Source organism: Xenopus tropicalis, chromosome 1 (assembly GCF_000004195.4).
Source record: "Xenopus tropicalis strain Nigerian chromosome 1, UCB_Xtro_10.0, whole genome shotgun sequence".
In the NCBI taxonomy this organism is placed as follows: domain Eukaryota; kingdom Metazoa; phylum Chordata; class Amphibia; order Anura; family Pipidae; genus Xenopus; species Xenopus tropicalis.
Window position 1 is genome coordinate 195,519,109 of NC_030677.2, and position 12,416 is coordinate 195,531,524.

Sequence of the window (12,416 nt, forward strand, 5' to 3'; positions counted from 1 at the left end):
TGTTCTAAAGGAGTAAATCTAGGCAGCCCTAATAATTTTGCTCATGATTGTACCTACTCAGAATATAAGGAAGTGAAGTTCTTTTTCCCCTGTATTATCACATCCCTCCCCTTTCTCCGCCCCCCAGCCCAGCTTTTCCTGCCTTAACTCATTCCTTCTCACACAATCACACTACATCTGATTCTGCCAGTGTTTAAACATAAACCAGTCTAATTTGGCTACTGGTCATTCTGATCCCTTGTCATGCAGCCCCTGTGCTTATAGCTCCAAAGACGAAAGTTATAGTTCAGCCAAGCAACCCCTGCAATAACCTTGCGTTACTAGAGGAGCCAGCTCTTCTCTCCTTGCAAACTGATCAAGCAACGTTGCTTGCTGTCTCCCCACCTCCCTTGGCCTGTCCCAGCCCCCAGCTCCACCTCCTCTCCTTGCAGCCGGGCCCAGGCCTCCTTCAATGTGAGCACATTGTACCATAGGGTGACATTAGGGTAGGATGGCTGCTGCCTGCAATCTCCTGGCTACACTGAGAAGAGGCATCACCTTGCAGGCCGGATGGCACCACAGGAGCAGTGTTAGCGCAGCCTGGATTGGGCAGAACAAGGTATGGAATGGGCACATTCATTCCCATAATGGGGGGCACTGCCATCTACTTTACTTGGCACTGAGGAGCTGCAGCTTGGAGCGAGCAGTCATGTTTGGGCTCAGGCTGGCACCGCGCTCTGATCACGTGGCTCAAGGAGACCTATTAGATCAGAGCATTCCTCCCACCTTATTGGCTTATAGAGAGCCAGGGGTTCCCTATATGTGCGCCTCCCTGCAAGGGGGCCGTGACCTTGGCTTGGTTCTGTCACTAACTGCAACTGATTGGCGCAATTTGGGTTGCTTCTCACGTGACAACAGCTTTTTGGCACAGTGAGGTTGATCCCCTGTGCCAGGGTTTGTTTGGTGCTGTTCCCTAGTGTTACTAACATGCTGCTACTATGTAGCACCATATGTGTCAGTAAGATGCATGATGCAGGCAGTCTGCTGGCCGGTATTGCACTCACTGGGCAGTCTGCTGGCCAGTCTTGCACTCACTGGGCAGTCTGCTAGCTGGTCTTGCACTCACTGGGCAGTCTGCTGGCCAGTCTTGCACTCACTGGGCAGTCTGCTGGCCGGTCTTGCACTCACTGGGCAGTCTGCTGGCCAGTCTTGCACTCACTGGGCAGTCTGCTAGCTGGTCTTGCACTCACTGGGCAGTCTGCTGGCCAGTCTTACACTCACTGGGCAGTCTGCTGGCCAGTCTTGCACTCACTGGGCAGTCTGCTAGCTGGTCTTGCACTCACTGGGCAGTCTGCTGGCCAGTCTTGCACTCACTGGGCAGTCTGCTGGCCGGTCTTGCACTCACTGGGCAGTCTGCTGGCCAGTCTTGCACTCACTGGGCAGTCTGCTGGCCGGTCTTGCACTCACTGGGCAGTCTGCTGGCCGGTCTTGCACTCACTGGGCAGTCTGCTGGCCGGTCTTGCACTCACTGGGCAGTCTGCTGGCCAGTCTTGCACTCACTGGGCAGTCTGCTGGCCAGTCTTGCACTCACTGGGCAGTCTGTAAGCTGGTCTTGCACTCACGGGGCAGGCTATTGGCCAGTTTTTATTATGGCAGTGCCACAATGCCTTGGACTGTTGAGGGCTGATTTGCAAACAAAGGTGCTAAACAGACCATGTCCAAGTACAGTTGCTGATAGAAACCAAACACCAATTAGTCTGCTGTCAGAAAATGAAAGCAAAGTTCTTAATGGTGGCTATGGGCAATTTGAATGGTGCAGTTCAGCACATAGCTTAGTAAATCAGCCCTTTAGTCTCTAAAGCAATACTGTTTCCATTTGCAAGTTATATAGACATATATTTTCCATTGGTACTTGATATACCACTTGCTGCTCAATAAAATCTGTACGTGTCCCTGTGTGACATAAGCCTTAGGTGTGCCATGCTGTGGTTACTGTGTATGTGGATTGGTTATATACAGCGTATTCTGGGATTTTGTTGCTTAGCACACCTTTATTCTGGGGCCCAGCAATGTTTGTTTTTAGGAAAGGATTCATACTGTTATTGCATTAAAAATAACCAAAGTTTGTCTGATCTTCCTTTAAAAGTCACATGACCCATCCCTTTAATTAGTTAGGCTGCCTCCCCTGAACTTTTTCTAAGTTCTATAACTTTTTACAGTTGGCAGAGACTGAACCCGTATTCACACTGCACACCCAGCCAATGATTTATCCCGAGGGCAAATTCATGCAGGGAGATTCTGATGCCTCTTTTTAAATAACTCACCAAGTAAACTTAAATTGCCCCCATTTGCCAACAACTCACCTGCAATCCTTACTGTATTTGTATTCATAGCTGTTACACAGTGCCTGGCGAAATCCATAGGCTTTAATCTCATTGATACAGTAGCAGCCATGTGAGGTCAGAAATACAAGGTTAATTGGGTGTAAAATGCGTGTGACTTGGAAAGATTTCCCAGCGGCTCACTGCTGCCTTTCCCCCCTCAGAGCTGCAGCTGCTATTTTTCCACCAGCAACCAGCGACATTCCAAATTCTACAGCGACCCAGTGGAAGCGGTTAAAGACATCCCAGATGGGTCAACGTTACTTGTTGGAGGTAAATCAAAAATTTTAATATCATCTCTATATGCCCACATTTCATTTAAAACAAATCTATTCCTAATTGGGGGGATCAGGCTGAAGGCTATATACAGTAATATTTGGGGCTAATACCTATTTGATCCCCTAGCTACCTCCTCAGCTTGTAGCTCAGTCAGGGTGAGATCTGTGTTCCTTTAGTATAAAAATGCTATAAAACCCATAATGCTGTTTGTCTAGTCTATAGCGAAAGCTCTTGTCTTTGCCATTGCATTAGTCAATATTCTGCAGTTTCTTGCATGGCAAGATGGACTACATTCCCCATAATGCACTCATAGGAGGGCAATCTTGCTGCCAAAAGAACCAGGCCTTCTGTTAAAATGTTCTGCTCTTAATACAGGTATAGGACCCATTATCCAGAATGCTCAGGACCAAGGGTATTCCAGAAAATGGGTCTTTCTGTAAATTGGATCTCTATACCTTAAGTCTACTAAAAAATCAATAAAACATGAATGAAACCCAATAGGATTGTTTTGCATCTAATAAGGATTATTTATATCTTAGTTGTGATCAATTACAAGGTACTGTTTTATTACAACAGAGAAAAAGGAAATCAGTTTTAAAATTCTGAATTATTAGATTAAAATGGAGTCTATGGGAGACGGGCTTTCTGTAATTCAGAGCTTTCTGGATAAGGTTTCCGGATAAGGGATCCCATACCTGTATAGAATCTATGGCAATGGCAGGAAAGTACCAGGGTGACAAAGCGGTTTCTCTTTGATGTTTGCCATGCTGTGTTGAAAATCATGGGGTGTATCATGAATAGCAGCAGGCTATAGATGCAGAACAGGCCATATTTAAGTGGTGTAACACCTTGGGCATGCAAGCCACACTTGCATCCAGTGTCAGGGCTGAATACTTGCAATAGAATTATAAGAACATAGTCAGTAAGAGCCAGAAGAGAGGTTCCTAGTCATTCCAGGAGCATACATATTTCTTAAATAACAAAACAACCCTTGTGCCTGTTTGTTGATAGTGGTTGTGTCTCTCAGGTTTTGGCTTGTGTGGAATCCCAGAGAACCTCATTGCAGGGCTTCTGAAGACTGGAGTTAAAGGGATCACAGCTGTGAGCAACAATGCAGGGTGAGTATAGAAGGCAGTAAAGTCATAGTAAAGTCATTCTTGTACACAGGGGGTATACATTAAAGGGAGAAATTGGGATAAAACAACAGCCAATAACACATATCCAATACGAGGTCAGTGGGCCCCATACATAAGCTAATAAGTTGGTGACTTGATCTGGAGGGGTCGGCAGCTTTTGTCGGACAATGTATGGCCATATATATTTCAGAATGTGTATGTTGAGTTCTTCCTGAATTCTTTCTATCAGCTTGTGCACATGAAGGTGCTGGTAGATTGCTTTATTAATAAGTTATAAATGGCAAAAGTAGTAGTGCAGTACCAATTCTCACCGGTTTTGGGCAAGGGGCAGTGTCTTTTCTGTAGTGCTGGAATAGAATCTGACAATCAGGTCCATGACAGCCAGCACCATAGATTCTGCAGTCTGTGGCAGGTAATGGGTTATTCTACTGGAAGAGCTTTGCATGTGTACAAAAGTCAACATAAAAGCTTTAAGCTAAATAAATATGTTGGGCATTCCCCTCAGACATATTAAACCTTTGAAACCATGTACTGTTTAATGTTTTACTAAGACAAAAACACTGAGAGAATTTGACAAAAATGTTAATTTTGCTAAAAAAAACCCCTATGTGATCAAGTTAGCCTAACAGGGGCAGTTTAACCCTGAATGAACCAGATCAGTTCATTGGCTCTTACTGAAGTGCACAGGAAAGAGTTAAACACTGATTTACTTCTGTGCAGTATATTAGTCTCTAATGAGTTTGCTCTTGGCAGAGGAGGGAAGACATCATTAGAGGGATAGTTGGTTATGGTCCACGGTACAGGTGTCAGCCTGCTTAAAGGGAAACTATCACAAAAATAAAAACTAAATATAACTTCATCATTCTAACATATAACATTTTCGTAATATAATAAATTAAAAGTTTTAACCCATTTCTGATATAATTAGGTTACTCTTCACTGTCCCTCTTGTAGCATCTGTTTCTCTTCATTCTCTCTTCATGCAGGAGTCAGGAGTCTGATTTTGGCTGACATTTAGGTCGGATTTAGCTTTGGGGCGGGGGGGAAGCATTTTTTGCCTATAAGATGTTTTAGGCTGATGGCAGACGAGGCGTAGGGTGGTATTTTTAGCCAACGCTTTTCCGTTTGGCGAAAATATCCGCCCTAAGCCTCGTCTGCCATCAGCCTTAAGGTGGCCATACACGGGCCGATTGTAGCTGCCGATATTGGTCCCTTGGCATCTTATCGGCCTGTGTAGGGGCAGAAACGACGGCCATACCTGACCAATATCTGGCCTGAAATTGGCCAAATATCAATAGGGCAGGTTAAAAGATTGGCTCGTTAATGCAGTCCCCGAACCGGCTGCCCCATTGCCGCCATTATAATTCGATCGTTTGGCCCCAGGGCCAAAGGACCGAATTAGCCTACATGTTCCCCGATATCACCCACCTGTTCGGGTGAAGCAAGCAAATCTTCACGTGTATGGGCACCTTTAGAGCTCACTTCTTTAAAATCACCAGAAATACTCTCTAAATGCAGGATTTTGTTAAAAGATTAGACCTGTCAGTAAGAATCAGACTCCCAACTCCTGAATGAAAAAAGAAGATGGTGAGAAGAAGACAGCACATTAGACCTTGGTTATTTTTATTTCAGTATGACGAGGCTTATATTAAATGTTTTAGACCCCCCCCAAGTAAACATCATCGCTAACCTTAGACCCCCAGCCGGTGCTTCTGTCTGCTGAAAAGTTGACCTGCCCAGGATGGTGCTCCTGCCGCACTGCTCCGCCATCCCACGCAATGCCCCTGTGATCCTTTGTATATTAGAGTGAGATTTGCAACTTTAAAGTTGAAGTCCACTTTTTACTCTGCTATACATATGCAGTGCCCAGGACACCCAAAGAGGGTTGCTGGGGCATTAGCTGTGGTGTGCAGCAGGAATACCAACGTGGGTGATCTAAGGTAAGCAGTGATGTTCACTGGGTCGTATCTGAAACATTGGCACCCCCAGTGAATTTCCCTTTCCTTGTCCTTTAAATCTTTATTTTCGTGATAGCTCCATTTTAAGAGAGTCAGTCAATATTCTGGATATGCCAGCAGGTTCAGGCAGCTGGAGTGGCGCAAGTAGCACTCAGATACAGGTGTGGACTGGGTGACCTCCCTTTGAGGCCATAAAACCATACACTGGATTTAGCATAGAGATGATACAGCGAAGAAACTGTTCTTGGAGATAAGTTAATCGTGTGTGTCACTTACTGTACATTTACAATTACATTTCCTTATCAGTTAGTTACACACCCCTTTCTCGGCCTACTGAAAAACTTTATAGCAATGACCTTGCCTGAATGTAATCACTGTCAGATAGCAGCACAGGCCAGCGGACTTTTGCAGCGTCATGCTCTATAGAGTAGGCAAGTTTATTTAAAGAAACGACTTTAGTTCTTTTCTAAGGTTTGATTCACAAATGGAGTTTTGCCACTATGATGTTCCTCTTAGTTGGGCACATTGCTAGACATAAAGGTAGCCATATGGGGCACATTTAAGCTGCCAATTCAGGCCCTGTGTATGGGGCTCTCTGTCCGGCCACCCCAACCAATATCTGACTGAAAATTGGATAGATGTGTAGGGACCCATAGGGTTAAATGGCCCCTATGGATTTAAATCCCTACAGGTTCAGTTCCCTTAGTAGCTGGGCAGAAGGGAATGTATCTAAGTGAGTTCATTAACATGTGTGCTATTGGTTAGAAGGTATAGTGACCACTTCCTGCCTGACTTTGGTATAGTGTTGGGAGAGGAGTGGCACCTTCCTGTTTGTTTGCTTCCATCTTAGGGACAAGGTGGATGTGTGCTGAGAGCCCAGGGCATGGGCCCAGGCCCAGTGAAGTCGGGGAACAGGGCCCCGTGAATGAGGCATTAGATAGTGGCAGGTGTAGCTCCCTTTATAGTACCACTCTAGGAGTGTAAGGCAGTTAGGGTTGAGCTAGAATGAGCAGCATTGAGCTCCTGCATAGGATTTGCAGTTTTTCTGGAGATAGTTCTCCCAGGCCACATTGCCTGTAATGTAGGGATCCAAGTGAATAGGGAATCAGGATAGAGAATTCCCTGAGGGATCCACTACAGGGTGTGTCGCAGAGGTGAAGGGAGATTCCTGCCAGTCTACCCGCAGGAGAGTGTTAGTCTGAATATACCCTCGGTATGTGTTGCATGTACCAATGGCCTCTGAAGCTGTATTGTGAGTAAACCCTGTGGATGTTCAATAAACACTTATTACTTTGTTATTTGCAAGAACCTCTGGCGCCCTCTGTTTTCATTTTTCTGCATAGCAGCAAGAGAGGTGTAGTTGCACAACACCCTCACCTTCCTCTTCCACTTAGCGAAGGCCCATTCTGGGTAAGAGAGTACAGTGTAACCCATGTTCTACTGGTACTAGTCCGGGAAGGCAGCTATTGAGCTGAAATAGAGGTTACAGATGCCAATCAGGCTGGTTTGATTTTCCTGTCGGACTGAGGACCGCAACAGCTCATTAATGTGATTCACGCTCCAACGTCTCCTATTCCCTTCATTGTAATGCGATTAGGGCCAAACTATTGGATTGGAATTATATTGCCCATCTTAGGTGGGCATATTTGGGAAAGATCTGCTCGTTTTGGTGACCTTGCCAAAGGAGTGGATCTTATAGTGCATGACCACCTTTGGGTGTATATCTAGGTCTATATTGGGGGGGGGATACTCTGGGTACTTCTCTTACACCCCAAAAACATACAGGTAGATGAACTGACTCCGGAACCAATGCAGACAGTCACTCAAATGCCTGCCAATTATTTTATATGTGAAGTCACAGGGGCTCAACTAGCAGCCCACCCTAGCACCGGAACACTACTAGTAAGTAGTTTATGCTTTAAGTGGAGATATAATTGGGGGGGGGTCATTTGACATAGGACGCCGTAATGGAATGTGCAGGGGTATAACATTCATGTGGCTGGATTTCAAACCCCCCTGTGCTGCAGCACTGTCTAAAGGGCCAATAATTTGTGATTGGATTTTAAAACAAGTCATAAAAGATTAATGCACTTGAAAGGAATAGATAAAAAGAAGGTAGCAGCCAGCAAATTCATGGAAATAAAGGGCTGAGAGATACAGTGGCCACCTTGGATCTGGTTAATTGCTAATTTGCTTAAAGCTTATTGGATTTATTAATCTAGAGCAGCATTGACTCATTTTCCTCGCCGTGTCTGCATATTGTGCATCACATGATTTATTCACTGTACGGCACTGTGGAATGGGATTTTGCAAATGACAAAATGACAGCACGTGAAATGTGTGCCCTACTGCTCTTTGCGGGGTGCCTCTGGCAACATTTGCAGCAGGCCATCATGTCCCATCCATCTGTAGTGAAAATCTGGTCTTGCCCACTTGGTATCATTTATAGGGGCTGGATTCCAGAATCTGTGTCCCGGATAAAACCTGGTAGTTACCTTTGTCATCCAAGAACTAGTTAGACACCTTGTTTTAATTACTGTTAGTATTATAGGAAGAAAGTTCACTGTATTAAAGGTGATTGTGAAGTTCCACCTGAAACGAACCAGTCCCAACCCCTTTGTTAGGTGTCCCAGAGCTATAGTGCTGATTAAACTGTTTCTTCTAGTGACTTATCCCACATGAAATGTTTTCCATGTGACATTATTCCCTATGTTCCCTATATCCTTATCCAAGTGAAAGTCTGTGCTGCTTCCACATCAATCTTCCTTCTGTGATTTAATGAACATTCACCTTTTGCTCAGCTCTTCATGTTCTCATTGTGAGATCCTATAGATAATGAGATAAAGCCTATCTGTTAATGGGTTAATATTTACCAAGTTAACTGGTTGACCTCCCTCCACTCTGATTGTTGCACAGTAGCATGTTTGCAGACTAATATTTTATCTGCCTGTGATAGTTGGTAAAATTAAGGGTGAAGACACACAGAGCTACTAGTAGCAGCTACTTGTCGTGGCTACTAAAATAGACAATGCTGATCATTTTCTGATAATTGTCTCTACGTGTGTTTTAGCAGAGGCAATTCTCAGTATTGTCTATTGCAGGGTAATTTCTCGTGTTTAGTAACCTTGAAAAATTAGCTGCTACTAGTAGTTCCGTGTGTCTTCCCCCTAAGGGGCAGTTGAAGTGGTACAGAGATCATTATACTGTTCATTATACTGTACATTATACTGTCATCACATCCTATTTGAGAAGAACCTATCACATTTTAAAAAAATGGCAATGACCTTTTCCATTGATTGAGGAATAGCTTTTGCTGTGCTACCACCATTATTGTGGGCATGGTCTTTAAAGCTTTTGTGATAACATGGGTGTGGTTTGAAGTGAATTCAATTTAAAAAAGGGGAGACTGGCTTCCATTATCGACCCTCCACCACATAGGCCAGAAAAATTCTGGCCCTCGGTACCACAGAAATTGGACAGCACTGCTCTACATCATACTAAAAGTTAATGCGAAGGAGAACGACTCCAGCACAGAACTCTGCCCTGACCTTTCCTGATTTACAGGTTTAACTGGCTTGACCTACTAAGACCTATTTCATCCAAGGTCTAAACACATGTTCTTCCACCACTCACAGAAAGGATCAGAGCTTAACTCCTGGCCAGCCTGTTATTCCATTAGGGCGCCCCTGACTTGTCAGTGTCAATAAGACTTCACTTTTCATAAAACAGGGTCCGTACAAACACCAGGTGGCACTGTTCATCCACTTTTGCTAGAGCAACCTTCATGGTATTTCACTCTGATCTGTAGGATTCTAGCCCAAAAGCCCCACACTAGGGGCATTATACTACCTAGGATGTGTCTGACCTGCTTGGAATGTTGTAAATCATGGCCACGTGCACACTAATAACTGGCAAAAACAATGTAACATGGAGAAAAACTGGAACAAAGGTGACTATAACACCTCTAACTGCTAGTGGTACACGTATCATACTTGTGGACTAATTTATTGGTTCTGCTGCACCATGAAGCGGGGTTGTGCCACACAGATATATGGCTATGGAAATCTCTGCCATTGCCTGTTTAGTGGAGAACTTTCCATTAAAAAGAAAGTTAATTATATTACCAGATTGCTTCTTAAAATATAAACTCAAAATACTGTGCGTTGTTAAAGTATTTAGACCCTTTAACCAATTCTTTCAACAGCTAACAAAGTACTGTGTAGGCATGTTAATAGCAATACCAATACTGTCCCTTTGCCCTGCAGTGTGGATAACTTCGGCCTGGGCCTTTTGCTTCAAACCAAGCAAATAAAGCGAATGGTCTCGTCGTATGTCGGGGAGAATGCGGAATTCGAGCGCCAGTATCTGGAAGGAGAACTGGAGGTGGAACTGGTACCGCAGGTAATGTTAGTCTGTTATTGATACGGGCCTTGTTAGCTGAGAAGGTCATTGCTGGGAGAACAAAGCGCTAAGCTGTATAATTAAAACACTGTTATTAACATTCTGGTTTTAAGCCCAGTTTTGGAATATGGGACAAAAGTCAGAGACTGTAGGTATAGAGGCAGAAGAGCAACATGTCTAGGGTGCAATGTTCGGGGCTCATGGGGGGGTCTTGCCTTTGGCATCCTTACCCTTTGGCCCAGCACTGGAAAAGAGCCTTCCCTAAAATGTTTCCACAAAGTAAAAATGTAAGGAATGGTTCAATCACTGAGGGGTGCCATATGTAAGGCACGCATGCTAGCTCATACCCGGGGCTGGTGCTACTGTTATCAGATACCGCACAGGACTGGGGTACATGCGAGTTATTTCAGCCCTTCTTCTCTTTCTTTTTTCAAAATCCCTGGCTGATTCCAGGGCACAAAAAAAGCCTGATTTTTTGTTAAAGTTCAGCTTTTCACAAGTGGATCTCTCATTCGCATGTACACTGGGCAGGTGGAGTTTTCTGCTTAACATTTGGCAGTGATTGAACCTTTCCTTCTTTAAAATTGCTCTTAATGGAACCACAATCCTTTGCCCAAACCATGCAATACAGCACATTATTCTGCTTACACCAAACTTAGATTGTAAGCACTTTTGGCCTTTTTAAGCTCTTGTATTTGTTATTAGGATGTTTGATGTATACAGCCATTTATTGTACAGCACTGTGGAATATGTTGGCCTCTTATAAATATGTGTTTATTATTATTATTATAATTAACTGAAAAACCCAGACTTTCAGACATAATACTAGATGGCAAACACATTCTAGAGCATCTAGAGTGTAACGGTGGCCCACAATAGCATTACATACACTTTGCTATCTGTTGTGGCTGGAGGAGAGAGAGTGTTCAGTAGGACTAGGGGATAGGAGCAGAAAGACAGGGGTAGGATAAATGGTACAGTATATGGTCAGATTGCAATTACATACGCAACTGAGTGTGTTTTTCATTTCTGCCATAAAGGAGTAAGACAGCAGTCTTTCAGATGGTCTTGGACTACGGCTCCCAGAAATGTACTGCAGCACCATCTGTTTGGGCTCTTCTTGCCCTTGTCTGCCTTAAGCAGTAATTCCTTAGGGAGCAGCCTCAGTTCTGCAAATCCAGGAAGTACATTAAAGGGGCAATATGTTACATTCTCACGATTCGGCTTAAAACCATTTCAGTAAAGGCAGAACAGAAGTCTATAACATTATTGTAAAGACCTTAACGCTTATGGCACTGCTGACAGGGTGGCATTTTAGGGTCAATGTGGAAAAATGCTCAGAATTACTATTGCTGCCTTTAGTCTTACTGCAGTCTTAGCAGCCAGTTTCAAACGTGAGAGGCCTAAATGCTACTATAGTTAATCTATCAGGGCCTGGTGATCTAAACTTTTTGACCAACTGAATGAAAGAATGCTGAAATCACATTATGTCTGTATGGTTGTCCCCTGTCTGGCATTTCATTATTATTAAACCCCAGCTAAGGCACAGGCTGGTATAACACATGTAGCATCAATATACTTGCCTGTAAATGTCACTGCAGCATTGTTCTGCCCCCTGATGCACCAGTTATGTCCCCAATGTGCACTAATCCCCCACTTTCATCACAGTCAGTTTCCCCTGATCCGTTGTCTCTTCCCGTGATCTGTGTGCTATTACATCACCATCTAAAACTCTAGTAACCCTAATTGCCCACCATATCGCTCTCCACTCACCACTGTTGTATTTTACATTGCCCAAGGCAAGTTGGCCCATGAGTATTATTTATAACATTCGCCAAACATGGGTGACTAAAAGCTCATCAGAAATAATTTTTTGATTTATATTACCTTAAAATAAGAGGATCAGAAATAACAAAAATGTAAACTAATTAATTTTGTTTGCATACCGTTAATGTTGTCCTGTACATGCAAAAAGGTTTAAAATAAGAAAGTATGGTGGATGGGATCACTGACCCCCAGAAATATAGCATTTCATTTTGGAGGGGGGGGGCAGACTAGAAGTATATATATCATTTAAACACAAAAACAAAAGGCAGTTTGTAACATTCAGCCATTGCTACAGTGCTGGTGACCCAGGAGCTCACACTCCGGTAAGGGGGGAAGAAGCCCCCGAGCCACCTGCGCTTGACAGAACCTGATGTGGGCAGCCATGTTGGGACACTAAGTATAGTGTTAGAGTTTCCACTCGTGTGCTTGAGTGCAATGTCCCATGCATGGTATAA

The 12,416-nt window shown here is 44.0% G+C and overlaps 1 protein-coding gene across 1 annotated transcript in view; it reads left to right on the forward strand.

The window, feature by feature from the left end:
- Positions 1 to 424: 424 nt before the first annotated feature.
- The window catches only part of oxct1 (3-oxoacid CoA-transferase 1), a 59,923-nt gene continuing 47,931 nt past the window's right edge, over positions 425 to 12,416 (forward strand). Inside the window, exons 1-4 of the mRNA NM_001007926.1 lie at positions 425 to 598; positions 2,525 to 2,633; positions 3,667 to 3,757; positions 9,999 to 10,134. Coding sequence (NP_001007927.1) covers positions 491 to 598; positions 2,525 to 2,633; positions 3,667 to 3,757; positions 9,999 to 10,134 — 444 coding nt within the window. The 5' untranslated portion in view covers positions 425 to 490. The remainder of the gene's footprint in view (positions 599 to 2,524; positions 2,634 to 3,666; positions 3,758 to 9,998; positions 10,135 to 12,416) is intronic.